Source organism: Carya illinoinensis, chromosome 1 (genome assembly GCF_018687715.1).
Source record: "Carya illinoinensis cultivar Pawnee chromosome 1, C.illinoinensisPawnee_v1, whole genome shotgun sequence".
Lineage (NCBI taxonomy): Eukaryota > Viridiplantae > Streptophyta > Magnoliopsida > Fagales > Juglandaceae > Carya > Carya illinoinensis.
Window position 1 is genome coordinate 49,719,373 of NC_056752.1, and position 19,780 is coordinate 49,739,152.

General features: G+C 38.5%; 3 protein-coding genes across 12 annotated transcripts; 1 reads left to right on the plus strand and 2 right to left on the minus strand.

Annotated features, from left to right (window-relative positions):
- Positions 1 to 476: 476 nt before the first annotated feature.
- On the minus strand, positions 477 to 2,312 carry LOC122300820 (WAS/WASL-interacting protein family member 3-like). Its single transcript, XM_043111726.1, has one exon. The coding sequence runs from the start codon at positions 2,310 to 2,312 to the stop codon at positions 477 to 479; it is 1,836 nt and encodes a 611-aa protein (XP_042967660.1).
- Positions 2,313 to 5,016: 2,704 nt separating this feature from the next.
- LOC122281046 lies at positions 5,017 to 8,939 on the minus strand. 10 transcript variants are annotated; one of them, XR_006230132.1, is made up of 6 exons: positions 8,631 to 8,939; positions 7,769 to 7,885; positions 7,076 to 7,201; positions 5,983 to 6,109; positions 5,741 to 5,858; positions 5,017 to 5,394 (listed from the first exon to the last, which is right to left on the minus strand). XR_006230132.1 is itself a non-coding variant. In XM_043092322.1 (5 exons), exons 2-5 carry the CDS (start codon positions 7,776 to 7,778, stop codon positions 5,326 to 5,328), a joined length of 324 nt encoding a protein of 107 aa, XP_042948256.1. In that variant the 5' UTR covers positions 7,779 to 7,834; positions 8,658 to 8,923; the 3' UTR covers positions 5,017 to 5,325. The 10 variants fall into 10 exon arrangements, 8 of the variants coding, with proteins under 8 accessions (XP_042948256.1, XP_042948237.1, XP_042948207.1 ...); XR_006230131.1 differs by having other exon boundaries at positions 7,769 to 7,834; positions 8,631 to 8,937; XM_043092322.1 differs by lacking the exon at positions 7,076 to 7,201 and having other exon boundaries at positions 7,769 to 7,834; positions 8,658 to 8,923.
- A 122-nt stretch (positions 8,940 to 9,061) lies between these two features.
- LOC122300826 lies at positions 9,062 to 14,052 on the plus strand. Its single transcript, XM_043111737.1, has 5 exons — positions 9,062 to 9,105; positions 9,603 to 9,873; positions 10,036 to 10,124; positions 12,629 to 12,701; positions 13,548 to 14,052. Exons 1-5 carry the CDS (start codon positions 9,062 to 9,064, stop codon positions 13,767 to 13,769), a joined length of 699 nt encoding a protein of 232 aa, XP_042967671.1. The 3' UTR covers positions 13,770 to 14,052.
- Positions 14,053 to 19,780: the final 5,728 nt, after the last annotated feature.

Sequence of the window (19,780 nt, forward strand, 5' to 3'; positions counted from 1 at the left end):
ACCATCATTCTACGTGTCATTAGTTCTAACAATTATTTGGGTCGGATGCCATTACTTTTAATAACTCTCCCTCTAAAATTATATTCAAATCAGCATTACTTCTCCATTACTACTTTCCCATCTGTCACAAGCACACCCAGAAAGATAGCTATAGTCAAAATAGAACACGTTGCGAGAGACCAACAACTCAGGATCAAATACAAATTCTGACAGTAAATGATATATACAAAGTACAAACCCTGCATGCATTCCAGTAAATCTCAATAACAAATCCATTTGATAACACAAGTAGAAAAAATAACAACAAATGATTTAACAATCCTATTGCTATGTACCTGTATACGATCGAATCATATGTATTGTCAGAACACCTAACTTGAACAAAAGTTTCCCAAAAAAGGAATGTCAAAAATTAAACCAAAAACAAAACAAGAGAGAAAATCAGAGAGAATCATTAAAGAAAAACCATTCCATCTTCAAACTCTTAACTTTGGGCCTGATCCTTGTGCAGTATCTGTACTTGAGCTTTGTTCTGGCCCGAGATTAGACCTTCCCCTGCTCTGCTTCTCATTGATAGAATTCATCTTCTCCAACTTCAAGCCAGCTCTAAACCTTGCAATGAAGTTATCTGCCTTGGAGTCAACATCCGGGCTCGGACAGAACATTGGTGGTGTCGTTGCATCTCCCCCCTCAGTGCCAACTGCGCCTTTCGTAGAACCAGCCTCCCCATCATCATCTAGGTCCGGCGAAACGCTGCGTGAACTAGTATTGCTTTTTATCCTGACAAAGTCACCTTGCACCGCGAATTTCCAACCTGGCATTTTGAATGGCGGCGGCGGCGGCGGTCGCGGTATCTGAACGAGCGGCGACTCATTACCGGAACTCATATTTTCATCGCCACCATTGACACTGCTCGACTTAACCGGCAGCGGAGGTTTGCTGGCCGTGATTGGCCTACTTCCAGATTTGGTTTTTGACGCTGCTCGCGCTGTCTTAGCTACTGGTGGTGGCGGCGGTGGCGGATTCGGTGGTGGAACATAATTCACTTTCTTGGTCTTTCCCTTTTTGGAAGAGAACAGATTGTGAAAGACTGATGAAGATGAAGGCGGAGGAGGCGGCGGAGGCGGAGGAGGAGGCGGCGATGGTGGGGGATGTAAAGGATAAGAAGAAGCGGGTTGGGGGTTTAGTAAAGTGTCGAAGTTTTCGACGCTCTTTTGTCTTGGTTTCTTCTTCCTCCTCCTCAGTGAGCTGAAGAAATCTTTGGTGCCAGAAGAGCCTCCTGACGATCTCTTCTTCTCATTCTTGCTGCCGGTGGCCGTTTGCTCCGCTTGTTGAAACACTGGAGAGTCTTTGGAGCCAGAAGAAGAGCCTCCTGACGATCTCTTCCTCTCATTCTTGCGGCCGGTGTTCGTTTGCTCCGCTTGTTGAGACACTGGAGGGGGTGGTGATGTTGGTGAAGGTTGCAAATTTTCGACTGCTTCCGAATAATTTCTTCCCTGATTTTCAATCTCTACATCGCGGTGTTCACCAATAGCTTGATAAGATGTTCTCTTTGCTCCGCGCTTAACCACATTTGGCGGCGTATGCGGCGGCGGCGGTGATGGACCCTCAGTAGCCTGAGGTGGCGGAGGAGGCGAATCTGATGAAAGTTCCATTTTACGGACCACAAAAGTGTCCACTGATATAGTTTTCGTCTCCGAGTATTCATCTTCTTCTTCTTCTCGATGCTCTCGCCGAGGCTGGGGATAATGCATCTGATCCGATCCAAGAATCCGGTAATTACTGACGTCGGTATCATCGTAAGATCGCCCCCGATCATGTTCTGTCGCCCATGCAGACTCTTGACGCAGATCAGGGTACGAACTGCTGCTCCTTAACCTTCGGAGGTTGTTATAGTTCTGGCTAGCCGTCCGATCTGCATATTCGTACCATCGGTGCGGGGTGGATGGATTTGACTTATTATAAGCCTCTTGCGATGAATTGGAAATGCTTGGATCTTCGTAGGAGCTCGTGGTGTCGTTATTGTTGTTTGTATTTCTACTGAGGAATCCGCAAGCAATGGCGAAAAGAACGAGCACTAGATTGAGGGAATCCCAGCTTTTCTTCACTAGATGTGGTCTAAATACTTGGGAGGTGAAAGAGAGAAACGAAGGAATTACTTTGAAGAAAAAGAAAAGGGCTATCACAAACAATATTACAAGAAGAAGACCGGAGTTGAGGAAGAGAGACGATGAACTGCTACGGCGGCGGCGGCGGCGGTGCAAATTGTCGGTGTTTTGTAGCCAAAATGGGGTGTCTTCCTCTTCTTCCATTGTTATTAGAGGTTGAATTGGATTTGCTTTTCAGAGAGGAGCGTGCAGGAGGACGAGAGGAGCCTTTTTCAGACACTTTTTTGCTTTCGTCTTTGCTTTTTCGTGGGTTTTGCTTTGCTGATGCGAATGGCCTGTTCGATAAGATAATATCATAATACACACACACATATATATATATATATATAATTTTTCTTAAAATGGAGAGCGATACACGCAGTATACTTTTTTTAATGTTATTTTTATTTTTATTTTAGACTCAAGAGACTTAAGCCATAAAAAAAGCAATACGATTCGTACGTAGAAAAAAAGCTATGGCCGACATTGTATGTCATTCTAATAATGGTATATAACATATTATTATTTTATTTATATTTTATTATATATAATATGAGGTATTTATTATTATTTAATAATAAAAAATATATAATAAATAATTATTTAATAATAATAAATAAATTTAATTTTATTTAATATGACGTAAATAAGATAATAATATGTTGTACGTAATTTTTCCATTACTATAAGAGGAGGAAAAAAAAATAAAAAATAAATAAAAGACAGCGAGATTGACTGACTACACTATTGGGCACGTGATTGATTGTAGTAAGCCACGACCCTTTCTTGGTGGATACAATCATTGACAGCCCATCTTGGAGCTGCAAATTCTAACCTTTTGCTTTGCGTTATTATTATTATTTTTTTAATGTCTCATCGAGTAAGACATACGACTTTTTTGCATACTTTTTGTAACAGTAGTTGTAGTTGGTGCGACGTAAAACTGATCTAAGCAACCTAAATTTGCGCCTTGCAACATGTTACCTTCTGTGCCTCTCAAGCAACCCAACTTATTTTCGTCTCCCTCTCTCTATCTATCTGCTACAAATTCAGAAGAAGACCGCTTTTATCCAGCATTTCTCTTACTGCTTAAAAATGGAATCGGTGGGCATTATCACCGATTTAGTGATTGTTTGTATGGTGGGAAATGATTTTAGATAAAAGTTGAATAAAATATTATTTTTTAATATTATTATTATTTTAAAATTTTAAAAAATTAAATTTAAATTAAAAAATTTAGGTTATTTATTATATTTTATATAAAAATTAAAAAAATTATAATAATAAAATAAAATAAGATAATTTCTCAATCCTCCCGTTTGGTTACACATTATGTAAGATGAGATGAGATGTTTTAAATAATAATGAATAAAATATTTTTATAATATAGTTTTTAAATATTAATTTTATATTAAAATTCAAAAAAATTAAATTATTTATTATATTTTATATAAAGATTTAACAAAATTATAATAATAAATTAAAATAAAATGAAATTAAATTTTTAATTTTAATTAACCAAACATGACATTAATAATTGTCATACATTCCGCGTACGCCAATTAATAAATCCTACTGAACCCCAAGATTCAAAAAAACATTAGAGTGCCGCTTTTTTTAGGAAGTTTTATAGGGTAAGACAATGACCGTGACGTCGAGAGAAAAAGGAAACCGCGTTTTACATTATCATTTGGAAAAAATATAGTTGTAAAAATAATTGTATACTAATCTGTATATTAATATAATGTGATTGATTAAAAAGTAGATTTTATCGAAAATAGTGTTAATTTAAATTTTAAATATGAATAAATCAGAATTGGTACACAGATTAGTGTGCAACTGTATTTATATATAGCAAAATTTTATCATTTGTGTCTCTGTCAGGTATCACCATCGGCACTGTTCAATGCGCAAGCTTTCAAAATTTGACTCTAATGACAAGGAAGTCTTTTTTCTTCACCCATAGAAATTCGATAATTCGACCCCTTTTTTAAGGGCTAAATTACATGAAATTCAAATATCCAATGATAAACTCAATTTCCCATGCAAACGAATTATTGGGGATGATATCTGTAAGATTAAAGGAATGATTTTTTGGATTGTGATGATAAACATCGAGTTTAGAGGAATGATTCCATTCCAAGAGGAAATTCCCACGAGAAGAATGTGAGTGCATTGAAAAAAAAAACATGTTTTTCTCCGTAATGGTGCCATTGGAACCCACATTATATATATATATATATATATAAATGCTCACCAACTCCATTATGAAGAGAAGGGAGGTCTGTCCCTTCCATTCATCGTGTACAAGGACATGGAATAAAAATCCCCTTCTATCTGCAAGATTAAACGAATGATATCACAAAAAGATCAATCGTTTTTTACCATCATCTTAATCATAGCATTTGGGTCTGCCCACTTACTTCACAGATTAGCAATTCCGCATATTCTTAAGCAGCAAACTTTCTTGCCAGGAACACTTTTGTCTGGTATTTCTAAAGATAAAGCTTAATTTCGTTTCTAGTTTCCATTTTTAGCGTCACAATCTCTCTTGTTTGCTCCTGTTTTCATCCGGGCAGCGTGGGTAAGGTAAATTCTAGTCAGGACCACAGCCAGACAGGTTGGAATTGGATAACAACTCTTGCTTGGGCGGTTTAAGTTGCTCCTTAGGTTGGCGTCTAAGTTGATTAGAGCTTATGAACTTAAAGGTTTCTTCCAAATGATGATGAGAAGGAGTGCTGCATATAATTATAATTTTACTTATAAAACCCATTTTATCAGTTTTCCATTAGAGTAATCTCATTTCCATCATAAGAATGGAATGGAGGTCTGGGTTTCAAAACCCATTGGATGGCGCACAACTTACTAATTTAAAGGAAAAAAATCCATGAAAGATCTGTATGTATGTATGTACTGTGTGTTTTGATTAATGAACAAATAAGCTTATTATAATTTCATCTACCACGTACATAAACTTCACACTTGCATTTTCTTAATGTACAAAGTTCTAATTATGCACAAGACTACAAGAGAAATCCAAAAATTGCTCTAGTTTTTAGATAGCTGAACCTTTAGTGATATCAGTCACCTCTTCTTGTACAAATACTGGAAGGAAGCTTTGCTTACAGACCATCAGCTCAAGCTTTTTACTGGAGGAGGGTGACACTAGTGATGGCTACTAAAAGCATAATTTTAGCAACAGAATAACGGCAGCTGTAATTACTGCAGCAACTGTACATATCGAAGCCTGCGACGACCATAGCATTTAGAATCAGTGAAAAAGATAAATGCCATACTCATGCTTCAACATTATCATAGCAATTGAGATCCATATAATACTTTTCACGGCAAGATCTGTGTACACCAGTGACTATACGTTGCTTTCCAAAACTCTAAAGAAAAGTGAAAAGGAAAGAGTAGGGACAAGGATGTGAGCACTGTGTATGTGTGTTGGTAGTGGGTTTATAGCGAAACCATAAAGAAGAATTAGCTCAGATGTATTAGAGATTATACACTTTACTACATTTGATTGCAATTTGCAATAAATAAGCAAACGAGCAGAACATTCAATTGATAGTGAGTGTGAAACTTACAGCTACTGCATTGGCAGCAAGTCCATCTCGCTCCCTTGGATCCTTGTGATAGTACCTTCGAAAGTAGAGAATTGCAGCATAGTACCACATCAGTGGGCATGCAAATCCTAGCAGAAGTCTGCCAGAGAAAGTCAATCCTCAGACACATACATACCCGTGCGGAGGAAGGGAGGGATGGAGGGAGGGAGGGAGGAGAAAGGGGGGGGGGGGGGGGGGGATTCAGAAGAGCTACGAAAACTCACAAAAACCATCCAATTCCACAGCCAAATAAAGGAAGAGGCTTATCAAACATTCCCAACTGAGGGTTCTCTTCATCTTTAATTTTGGTGTAGTCACCATTTCTGTAGTCCACTGCATCGGTTGAGAGTCCTGTGTTTAATGTATACCTTCAGCAACTTATTCAGTCACTTTTTACATTAAGCTAAGAGTCATTATAAATATACAACCTTTTCTATGACTCTTTTTACAACTCTGTGTAAAATATAAGGCAATTATGCAAAATTTGAACTTCAAATCAGATGGGAAACACAAAATGAAAAAAAAAAAAAAAAAACTTTAATATTTTTTATGAAGTGGTACTGTCATATTGGTTGATTGTAAAATGGTTGTGTTTATATCATTATTCTAAAGATAAAGACATATTTGCTAGAGGTTCTAGCAAAAAATACAAACAACAATGGACACAATGATGCTTAAGGAAAGAGGGGTCAATTGTCATCTCTTATGAAATTTTAAGCTTCAGAAACTTAGGCTTAACATGGGGGCTGGCGTGCAACATCAAACAAGGTATGCATGGCCTTTGAGGTAACAATAAAGAAATTACATTAAACGTTTTCGGTTTGACCAGTTATAGAAGAGTATGTGATGGGTTTTTTCTTTTTATACTTGCTCCATTGAGTGCACAGATTTTCTTTTAATTTCATCATTAATGTGCAATTTGCTTGTTTCAAAAACATCCACAACAAACAACCCTTACAACCCCAATCGATCAATTCTTCATCACCACAGAACAACCAACAGCTATTAAACCATCTTCCTCATGTACTACAGAAGTCATCCACACTTCAGTGTGTTCTACATCACATAAGCATTTTGCCTCTACATTCACCTTGAACAAAAAATTACGGATTTCCAGCACAGATAGGGAGCTGCTGAGGTTCTTGGTTTATTCTTAATATCAGGTCAAATCCACAGTGACAAGTGTTTGTTTTGTTATATGGATGAAAGTTGAAAAAATAATCATGATTCACATGATAACTACAAAATATCAAATCATACTGCACACTGTCTATGATACTTAGAACATTTCTGACAGTTGTTGAAAACATACCCCACCTAGTTATGTTAACCAAAATTTTCTTCGATAGCAAGCAGAGGAATTTCAACAAGAAGGATCAGAGGATGAATAACTTCCCAGCACTAATACAAACTTCTCTCCAGTATCATACTAGCTGAGGCGTGCTACGATAGCGAACCAACCAGGTAAATCATTAATGTTGAGCAAATCAAGCCTCTATGATAAACAGCTTGTTGACTTTAACTCAAAACAAAATTAGAATCTTTAAGGTTTCCAAGAAACTTTCATTGGTGCCGAACAGTAACATTGTAAGAGGTTCAAAAGGCTTGTAGACAATCAAGCATCACTTCTACTCATTGGTCTGCCACTTGACCTTGTGTCAGACCAACACGTTTTAAAGGACGAGGTCCTGTCATTTTAGACATTTCTCAGCTCATTGTTTAAAAATAAATTTAAGGCAACTTTATGCCCAGGGTGTTTCATGTCTCCAAAACCAATTTTTGAGCAGTAAATATCATTCCACGAGGGTCACACAGACAACGATTGTAACCACATGCTAGTCTGTTTGCATCAAGACCATTTACAAATAAACCAATAATGGACATCAGAAAGCCCACGCTATTTTTTCTTTTAAAATCAAACAAGAAATATTAAGGCAAGTCAAAATTATAACAAGAAAACATATACCAAAAAGGAAAAGGAAAAGATGAACAAAGGGGGAAGCAGTGTACTCTGATCCATGCGTCTGAGGGGTAAACTTTCACAATACTCTCAGCTCCTCTCTGCCTTTAAAGTACCTGCTACATGAATACCACTATTGACCAGCGAATTTGATGACTAAAGCAAGTCTTCCAGGGTCATCAAGTAGTTTTAAACAATATGAGAGACTGATTGATAATAAAGTTACAATTTACTTATGCAGATGGATACATCAACCCAAAAGGTAAGAGTTGGTGTAGCACAATCACTAGTTCCCCAGGTGAGCTGTAGACGTGTGCGATTTGGAAAAGATGGAAAGAGAAGAACCTCATGCAAATTTTCATAATTCATCCCTAGTTTTGATTTTAAAGGATTTTTTTAATGAAAATTTTCCAAAAACTTTAAATGCCAACAATCAATTTAAGCTTCCTCAAACATTGAAGACCAGAAAACTCAAGTCAAATTAAGAAAAGCCACTGACGATAAAGGGGAGGGGGGAGAATCTCACATGTATATGAACATACAAAGGCATTAATTTGAAAATCAACCCAAGCATACAGAAATAAGTACTCGGTTAAAATCAACACCAAGGAAAACCAATTTTACATGCTTAGTCAAGGTTACTTTTAGGTCACCTATACAAATATAATTCAAAATTTCCAATAAACAAACACCCCCCACACCAAAAAAAAAAAAAAAGAAAAAGAAAAAAAGGGTAGAACCACAAAGGAGACGAAATCAATAAAATCCATAAGAAAGAAAACCCACGCAAAAGATCTTAATGAATAATAAGAAGAAGAATCACAAAATCAGAAAACCCATATCGATCATTTCAGCAAAATGTCCATAAAGCTGCTAAAGCCTACCAATTTAACCATGAAATAGTTAAATTACCCCAAAACTCAAGTTTCCAACTCTTACAATCAGAGAGAGAGAGAGAGAGATTGCCTCTAAAGCTACGGCAAAAGGAGAGCTGAAAAGGGGCAGACAGCAGCTTCTATTGGGAAAGGGGTTTCTCCGGAGCATGCAAGAGCAGCTGTAAATTAGTGAGGGGAAAAGGCAGTTTATGATAATACAGGTAAACTCTTACGGTTTTACATGGCTATGATGTCGTGTTTCTCCATAGTTTACTCAACTCAAAAGACTGATTAAAGAAAAGCTGGAGAACACATACCGCGCACTCCCCCTCTCCCACCTTAAGCAACACGTGATTGTGCCGAGGCGTCAATCGCTTGTTCCCAAGATTCATAATTCCCATACGACGTCGTTCTTTTGAAAAAAATTTCTATTAGTATAGAAGACGTCGTTTTGGCATTCAATGCCATATGCAAATCCGGACCTTTAGAGCATTTACATTCGGTGTATCAAAGTATTGAATTTTTTCTAATTTGAGATTTATTATAATATTTTGATCAAAACATTCCCCCATTCGGATTCTTAAAATAAATATTTTTCCAATCATCTACACTTTTTTTTATATTTATATTTATAATAATTTTAAATAAGAATTTTAAAAACAATTTAATTAATTACAAAAATATAAAAAAATTAATTTTAAGAATATTATCATATCTATAAAAAAAATAATTTAAATTTTTGTTTAAAATATTATCTAAAGTAATAGTTCAAAATATAGGAAAAAATATTGAATAATTAAGTTTATAAATAGAAATGAGAGAAAAAAATAATAAAGAAATAGGTGAGAAATATTATTTTAATATAATAGAGAAATGATAAGAAATGAGACATAAAAAATTTTTAAAAGATAGTAAAATTTAAAGAAAAATTTTAAAGAAAGTATTTTTTTAACTAAATTATAGATAATTTTATGAAAAATGAAAAATAAAATGTGAATGCTCTTGTTAGCCCAGACCGCCCGGTTTTACAAAAGAAAAAAGAAAGCACCAAACGGTGCGTTTTACAAAAGAAGAGGCCCCTAAGCCCCTTTTCTTCTTCCCGCCCCGCGTTTCCTTCCCCAATCTCCCAGTCCTCGCTCTCTCTCTCTCTCTCTCTCTCTCTCTCTCTCTCTCTCTCTCTCTCTCCTGCTGAATTCCTATTGCCCGCTTGCCACTCCAACCTGCAGTCCGCCATCTGTGCCCCGTCGTGTACTCGCCATCCGACTATCAGTTATACACCGGTAAACCTCTCCGACCATTCTCTCTCCCTCCCTCTGTAACTCACTCTCTCGCCCCGTCCCTCTCTCTCTCTCTCTCTCCCCGTCTACCTGTTCCTCTCGGGTTCTCTCTTCTCTTTCTTCATCTCTCTCAGTTCGCTCTCTCTTCTCCCCTTTGTGCCGCAGCCCGTCGCTTATCGCCGCTGTCAAGGCCTTGCTCCACAGGCCACACCGCCGCAATCCTTTGCGGTCTCCAGTTGCTGCTCGTCACGCCGGTAAGTTCCCGTTCGTCCCTCTCTCTCCTCTGTCTCTCTGTCTCTGTCTCTGTATCTCTGTCTCTCTCCGTCTACTACTCTCCCTTCGTTCTCTCTCTCTTTGTGGTAGGATAGCCCCTGCGATCAGTAGTGGCCACCGGAGGTAGCCACACCGCCTCATTTCGCCTAGCGTTTCAGACCAACACGAACCATCTCTAGGCAGCGCCACCTCACTCGAATTGATCGACCACCGCTCCGAGTTGAGTAAGGTGCCCTCGATCTCTTCCCACGCAATCACCCTTAGTTTTCGTGACTGATTTGTTTGGTGCCTACTGGAAGATTGGGTTGTCTATGTTTTTCTTTTTTGAAAAAAGAAGCAATTTCATTCATCAGAAATAATCAAATAGTACATTGTTTTTCTAGATGGATACAATATTTGATCCAATCCGGTCCATCTTCTAACCACACCCTCTCCTTCTCGCATTGAAGAGCATGTCGCTAGTTTGTGTTCTGCCATATTTCCTTCACTGGGAACATATTGAATCTGCCATTTTGGCCTTCCACTAAGTATAAGCTTTATACTTGCCTCTGCACATCTCTGATAGCTGATAAGGCATCAACTTAGAGAATAACATCTTCTAACTCAATTTCAGAACAGAAAATCAAAGACCTCCATAAGGCATGAGTTTCACCAATTATTGCATTTTTAACAAAAAGCTTTGGCATGCACAATGAGGCTATTTATTCCCCATCAGTATCCCTTATTACAATTCCTGCCCCCATTTTCGATTTCTCCTCATCAATTGCACCATCCCAATCAACTTTATAGGCATTATTACTTGGTTTTTAACACCTTATGTCTCTGTTCACTGCCCCTTCAACAGTAACAAGTTCACAACTTGTCTCATGTGCTTGTATAAATTCTTCCAACTCAGCTTTTGCAGCAGTTAAAATTGCATTGGGACTGTGTAAACTGTTCTCAAAAACCCATCTGTTTCTTCTTTTCCACATCTTTCTAAAGACACAGGCCATTTCTTCCAATTCTTTTTTCTGCAACCTTTTTCCCAACTCCACTCATGCATTATAGAAATCATCTTCTTTGCATTCCCATTTCTGTACTAAGCTCATAGAATCTGCCCACACATCTGATGCTGCCACACAGTTCCATGGCACATGGCCACTTGTCTCCTCCCTCTGTTCACATATAGGGCATAATGGGTTTTCTGTAATCTTTCTCTTGAAAAGATTACTCTTCGTTGGAATACTGTCACTTACTGCTCTCCAGAGAAAAACTTTTTTGTTTTCTTCTTTTCAACAGCAAGATAATATGCAGAGTGTCTATTTTGGATGTTGGAAGTGGTTTGAGTAATTTCATAGCTTGGTTGATGTTGGGAAGTTCTTTGATTGTAAGATTTTTTTGAACTTATAAAAAACAGTCATGATTGGAGGAGGGAATGGTTGTAAGATGTGAGTTGCCTTTTTGATGTGTTGAGAGTATGAATGTAAACGTGATGTGTGTTGGAATGAGATTTAAGCGAATCCAAGGAGTAGGGCTGTAAGGAATTTGGTCCAGATTGGAAAAACCGACTAGACTGAATGGTTCCAATCAGTCCGGACCAAACCGAAGTTGAGATTGGTCGGTCTCAATCCATAAATATGAAATTTTCGGTTTTCGGACCGGTCTTGGGGCAGGGTTTTTTCACCCCGGACCGGACCACTCGAATATACATATTCATATTTTTTATTATTTTATATAATAATTGTATAATAAATTATGTAATTTTCATCTAACCTATCACCATTGGCAATATAAAATGTTAAATATACAATAATACAATTACTACTATACTATCAATTAACTAATGTATTATATCAATTAACTCACATATCACCATTAACTAAATACTATCTAGTATCTACATCTAATTAAAGTAATTAGGTAAATTTTTTTGTAAAATTTCTAAGTTACAAATAAGTATGAAGTATATATATTCAATGACAATTATTCATTAATCATATACAAAATGTTAAAATTTTCATATAGCCAACTATGCATTATGTATCATAATACATTTACACACACTAAATTAATAACAAATTAACAATTAACATCATAAATATTATTAGAATTAATTATTTTTTTAATGAGTTAGTTATATAATCTACAATTCATAGTAAGTACTCAATTACTTTTAATTTTAGTATTTTAAATAATTTTTTTATTAATTTTTCTGAAAAAAAAAAAAGAAAACATGTTCCCATCTCAAATGAAAGTGGCGCCGTTTAGAATGAAATTGGATCTAAATAGTGCCGTTTAGATCCAATTGATGTTGAAAGATGAAAATTGCGTTGTTTCACGCAACTCAAATCTTTTTTTAATATCCCTATATTGAAATGGAGTCGTTTGGATTAAAAATTAATCCAAACAGCATTTTTTCAACACAGGGTCAACACAAATTCAGCCCTTTCCTACTTTGGTCTTGAGCATCACTATTCACTCTCTCATCTCCCTTTGCCCCTTTCAGAAACCCTAGAGCGCAGCCCCCGTTGCCGTCACAGCTCCCAGCTCCTCCGTCGCACAGTGCCACTGCATCCAAGGTACGGAATCTCGATTTACCTAGCTTAAATTCAAGTTTCTAATTTCTATTTCAACCACATATTTAGTCCACAAACTTTCACAGATATGGTATGGGAAATTAATCCAAACGGCAAAATGGGGGTTTTGTAAATTGGAATTTGGGTTATGTGAATCTATTAGGATGTTTTGTACAATAATATTGTTATTGCATTAATCACTTGGAATTGACAATTTTTCCATTGAAGCCATGAACTCCTTTGTGGGTTTCTTGGGTTTTAGGACCAGTACTGATCAATATTTTGGATTCTAATATATATTCTGTTTATTTATAATATTATATTGCCATAATACTCAAGAAGCTTAAAGTTAAACTCATGCATGCATTTTGCATTTTTGATCAAGAAGCTTAATTTGCCCTGGTGTTTCTGAGCAGTTGCTAGTGGAGGAAGTGGGATTTTACACAACAAATTTAACTGGTTAGGGATTGACGCAGCAAATTGAGGGAGTTTAAAGTTGAAGTTAAACTTATGCTAGTTGAGGAAGTTTACACAACAATTTGAACTGTCTTAATTAAAAACAGATTTTATTTTCAGTGGGTAGGGATTCTGGACAATCATAGCAGGGGTAGTGGGGGGATTATTTTTTAGACCGCATATAAGAATAGCACACCAATTTTCCATATGCATTAACAACAATCAGTGTTGTTGAAAAATAATCAGGGGTAGTGGGGGGATTAGTTTTCAAACTGCATAAATCTGGACAAGCATAGGCTGCATAACAGATGTTATTGAACTAACAAATTTTTTGCATTTTCTTTTAGGCTTTATATTTAATTTAGTTTAATTTTTGTTTTATTATTTTTCTAGATGGACCCTACAAAAGAAGTGATTCCAGGAGAGACTACCATGGATGATGCTAATGAGTCATCACAAGGGCAAGGCATTCCTCCACTCCCACCCAATGTAAGTGCTAAGACGGAGGAGTCCAAAACTACTCTAGGTTGGAAGGCCAAGGATGGAGGAAGTAGTAGTGGGGGACTTGTGCCCATAGCATTTAGTATTGAGGCTTGTAGACAAACCTTAGTATAGATGATTATTCTTGATGAGTTGTCCTTTAGGTTCGTTGAAGGGGAGGGTTTCAAGAAGTTTATGCTTGTCGTTTGCCCTGAGTGGGAAGGGATTCCATCTCGTGTTATGGTTGCGAATGATTGTTTTAGTGTGTGTTTGAGGGAAAAAAAAAACAAGCTGAGAAGTGCTCTTCAAGGGCAACGGATTTCCCTTACCATGGATACATGGACATCTGTGCAAAACATGAATTATATGTGTCTCACTGCATACTTTATTGATGATGATTGGACTCTACACAAGAAAATTCTTTCTTTTTCTTGAGTAGAAAATCACAAGGGTGATACACTTGGTAGGGCCATAGAAATGTGTTTGCATGATTGGGGGCGACCGAAAATACTTGCAATCACTCTTGATGATACAAGTTCTAATAACGAAGCAGTTTCTTATTTGAAAAAGAAAACCAAGTATAGGAGGGACACTATTTTGGAACATGAATTCTTACATATTCGATGTTGTGTCCACATCTTTAACTTAATCGTCCGTGAGGGGTTGAAAGAATGTGATGAGTGTTGGGAGTTTTTCTGACACAGAGACGATTCTAAATAAGGGAGGGATGAAATTTAACGTGGTTCGGCAATTGCCTACGTCCACAGCTGCTGTAATTTCACTATAAATAATTTTTACAGAAATCTCTCTCTCACCCACTTTGATGCACTTCTCTGATGCACTCTACCTGCACACACGCAGCACTCTCTATTTTCTCTCTACTGCACACACTATCTATACCCTTAAGCTCTCCTATTTATAGGAGAGTAGATCACTACGTTGCAGCAATTTGCTGCATGATGCTTGGGGAGGTGCCTAACAATACAAAAGCACCGAACGGTGCCTAATGAGCCAAAGAAGCAAACGGTGCATGGCTCACCGTTTACTATTTTGTCTCCATCTGCAACAATCTCCCACTTGGAGACAAATGAGTCTACATATCTTCATAGCAATCATCACAGCAATTTCAAGTCATGCCTTTAAGTACGAAGTCCAACTGAAGCTATACACAGCTTCAGTTTGTCAGCAGTAACTACTTTTGTGAACATGTCTGCTGGGTTCTTTGTTCCTCGAATCTTCTTAAGTATCAGCTGTCCACTATTGAGAAGAGATCAGATAAAATGGTATCGCAACTGTATGTATTTTGTTCTAGAATGAAAGGCTGGATTCTTTGCAAGAAAAATAGCACTCTGACTATCACTGTGCAGAATGCATTTTTCATTCTTCTTTCCCAATTCCTCCAAGAATGACTGCAACCAAACCATTTCCTTCCCTGTTTCAGTTAAAGCAACGTATTTCGCTTCTGTAGTTGAGAGAGCAACAATCTTCTGTAACTTAGAAGCCCACGATACAGCTGTATCACCCAGCGTATACACAAATCCAGTAGTACTTTTTCTGCTGTCAACGTCACCTGCTAAATTCAGCATCTACATATCCCTGTAGTTTTAAACCTGCTTTTATAAAGCATAGTGACGTATCTGAAGAGCCTTGTAGATATCTTAAAATCCACTTGACTGCTTCCCAATGCTGCTTTCCTGGATTACTCATGTACCTGCTCACAGTTCCCACTGTTTGTGCAATATCTGGCCTTGTACAGACCATGGCGTACATAAGACTACCAATAGCAGATGCATAGGGTATTCTGTCCATGCATTCTTGCTCTTCCTCCGTCTTTGGCGATTGATCCTTAGTTAGTCGAAAGTGACTAGCTAAGGGTGTGCTCACTGGTTTCGCCTTGTCCATGTTAAACCTTCTGAGCACCTTCTTCACATACTCCTCCTGCGAGAGCTTGAGAGTATCATTAGACCTGTCTCTAATAATTCTCATACCAAAGATTTGTTTTGCAGCACCCAAATCCTTCATCTCAAACCGCTTTGACAACTGCTTCTTCAGTTCATTGATTTCCTCGATGCTTGACCCTGCAACGAGCATATCATTCACATACAACAGTAGGATAATATAAGACTTGTCAAAGTTCTTCATATAGCAACAATGGTCAGCCTGCAGTCTTGTAAATCCATTACTGCACATGAAGTTGTCAAACTTCTGGTACCATTGTCGTGGAGCTTGTTTTAGGCCATACAAGCTCTTCTTCAGTTTGCAAACTAGATTCTCTTTTCCCTTCACTGAGAATCCTTGTGGCTGGTGCATATAGATGTCTTCTACCAAATCACCATGAAGGAATGCAGTCTTCACATCTAACTGCTCAAGATGTAGATTCTCTGCAGCCACAATTGCCAACACTAGCCTGATCGTTGTCAATTTTACAACTGGAGAGAAAATGTCTGTGTAGTCGACACTTTCCTTTTGTTGAAACCCCTTCACGACCATTCTGGCTTTGTAGCGCTTGCTACCATTGTGCTCTTCCTTAATTCTGTACACCCATTTATTGTGCAAAGCCTTCTTGCCTTTTGGAAGCTTAGTTAGCTCCCATGTCTGATTTGACATCAGTGACTCCATCTCATCTTGCATGGCTTTCTCCCACTTGATCGAATCTTCAATTCGTAGAGCTTCATCATAACTTTCCGGTTCACCACTATCTGTTAGTAAGATGTATAGAGATGGTGAGAACCGCTGTGGTGGCCTAATTGTTCTTGAAGATCTTCGAATAACAGTGAGTGGTGTACGTTGTTCGATCTGTGTATCATCATTTTCTTGATCCTCGTTTTGATCAGTGTTGACTCGAGTAACATCAAAATCAACAATCTCAGGTTTCTTTGGCTGTTCCTCAGATTTAGCTTGTGACTTAGCTTTGTACAGAATCTGCTCATTAAATATCACATTTCTACTTCTGATGATTTTGCGATTTTTATCATCTCAAAATCGATAGCCAAATTCTTCATCACCATAACCGATGAAAAAACATTTTCTAGATTTGGCTTCTAACTTGTTACGATCAGTAGAATCTATGTGAACATATGATAAACAGCCAAAAACTTTCAAATGGGAAAGATTTACCTTCTTTCCGCTCCAGACTTCCTCTGGTAGATCGAACTTTAAGGGAACTGAAGGTTCCCTATTAATCAAATAGGCTGCAGTGTTAATTGCATCAGCCCAAAAACATTTAGGCAATCCTGAATTCAGCCTCATGCTTCTGGCACGTTCGTTGAGAGTTATGTTCATGCGTTCAGCTACGCCATTCTGCTGCGGTGTCCCGGGAATAATCTTCTGAAATCTAATCCCATTTGGAGCACAGAATTCTTTGAACCCTCCGTTGATGTACTCTTCTCCATTGTCTGAACTCAGACATTTTAACTTCAAGCCTGTTTCATTTTCAACCATGGCTTTCCACTTCTTGAAAGTATCAAATGTGTCAGATTTATTTTTCAAAAAATAAACCCATACTTTCCTGCTTGAGTCATCAATAAATGAAACATAGTACCGCGATCCTCCAAGAGAAGCGACTGGGGATGGCCCCCACAAATCTGTGTGCACCAACTCCAACTTTGTAGATTTTGGAGTTCTACCATTTTTCAAGAAACTAATTTTTTTCTGTTTTCCAAAAATGCAACCTTCACACATGTCGAAATCAGTTGATTCCAACTTTGGTAACTTCCCCTTGGATAATAGTACTTTCATTCCTTTCTCACTCATGTGACCACGCCTTTGATGCCATAGGTTGGCATTTGCATCAGCAATTGCAATAGTATCTCTAATACTTGAAGTCATGTATAGAGTACCTGTTTTTGTGCCTCGAGTTACTACCATAACTCCTTTTGTTATCTTCCACGTGCCACCGGTAAATAGTACCGAATGCCCATCAGCATCAAGTTGTCCTACAGAAATCAGATTCCTCATGAGTTTGGGAACATGTCGCACCTTCTGTAGCAACCATGCACTTCCATTGGGTAGATTGATTGGTACATCTCCCATGCCTTCGATTTCCAACGCTTCACCATCTGCTAAGTACACATTCCCGAAATCACCAGTGACATAATTCTGCATGATTTCTCGGTGTGCTGTAGTGTGGAACGAGGCTCCTGAATCTAATACCCAAAATTCAATTTAGTTGTCGACTGAAAGGAGTAAGGCATCTCGGAGCTCTTCTGTTGTGGCATTAACAGAGTCATGCTCATTCTTCTTCTTTGCTTCCTTGCAATTATTTTTGAAGCGGTCAATCTTGCCACAATTCCAGCACTGTACTTGTTTTCCGGACCTAGATTTACTTCTGCCTCTTCAGGACTTCGATCTGCCCCGATTTGAACTTCTACTAGCTCATCTACCTCTCGTTTCGAGGTTTAAGGCAGAACTGGAAGTTGATGCTTCTCCTGTATCTCTTCTGCGAACTTCATCGCTAAGAATATGGTCCCGGATATCTTGATACTTCATCTTTGTTTTGCCATAAGAATTGCTAATAGCTGCTCTCATGGCCTCCCAGCTTTTTGGCAATTGAGCTAGAGCAATCAGTGCACGTACTTCATCATCAAATTCAATCCCCACTGAAGCTAATTGATTGATGATGGTGTTGAACTCATTTAGATGCTGAATAACTGGAGTTCCTTCTGTCATTCTCAAGTAGAATAACTTGTACATCAAATGCACTTTATTATTGGCTGATGGCTGCTCGTACATGTCCGATAGAGCTTTCATCAAATCCGCCGTGGTCTTCTCCTTTCCCACATTGTGTGCAACTGATCTTGACAGTGTTAGTCGAATGATTCCCAACACTTGTCTATCAAGGAAACTCCAATCTTCATTGCTCATGTCATCTGGCTTTCTTCCTAGGAGTGGAAGATGTAGTTTCTTCCCATAGAGATAATCCTCTATCTGCATTCTCCACTAGGCAAAGTCTGTACCGTCAAATTTCTCGATACCAACACCTTTAGCTTCTTCTCCAGCCATAACTTTACAAATGAGTTCAAATTCAAACAAACAAATATCACTGTTGTGTCCGAAACACTCGAATTAGCTGGAAACGAGTCCGGAATGATCTAAATAGTTTGTCAGCACTATTTGATCGTCCCGATGGAACTCCAACTGGCGTGATCTAGTCCAAAATGATCTGCAACACGTGGATGGTTCAGATCCAATATACTGATGCCGAATCTCAAAATTTTGACCGTACGGATGAGTCCGGAATGATCCAAATAGTTGGAAAGCACTATTTGATCGTCTAAATCGGACTCCGAATGGCTTAGATCTAGCCAAAAACAGATATGAAAAACGGACGGTTCTGATCTGTCTGGCACGTGAGATACACGCGCTACACAGTGCGCGTGGGAGCGTGTAATACACGCGCGTACAGTACTGTGGCGCGTGGGGGAGAGTGAGGCGCGTGTGACACACGCGCCGAATCTCTCTAGGGCGCGTGGGGGCGCGTGGGAGCGTGTCCTTCACGCGTCTTCAACCTCTGGCGCGCGTGGGGGCGCGTGGGATCGTGTGGTGTACGCGTCTTCAACCTCCGGAGCGCGTGGGGCGCGTGGGTTGCAGCAGATGCACGCGCCGATCTTCTAGGGGCGCGTGTAGCCTTGTCCGACCTCCGTTTTCGATTCTGTTTGCGGCAACGGATTCGTCTCGACGCGAGGAACACCGTGGAGTTGTCAAAAATTGATTTTGAACAACTTGAATTTTCGGGCAGCTCGAACCAATGCTCTGATACCAGTTGTTGGGAGCTTTTCTGACACAGAGACGATTCTAAATAAGGGAGGGACGAAATTTAACGTGGTTCGGCAATTGCCTACGTCCACAGCTGCTGTAATTTCACTATAAATAATTTTTACAGAAATCTCTTTCTCACCCACTTTGATGCACTTCTCTGATGCACTCTACCTGCACACGCGTAGCACTCTCTATTTTCTCTCTGCTGCACACACTATCTGCACCCTTAAGCTCTCCTATTTAAAGGAGAGCAGATCACTACGTTGCAGCAATTTGCTGCATGATGCTTGGGGAGGTGCCTAACAATACAAAAGCACCGAACGGTGCCTAATGAGCCAAAGAAACAAATGGTGCATGGCTCACCATTTACTATTTTGTCTCCATCTGCA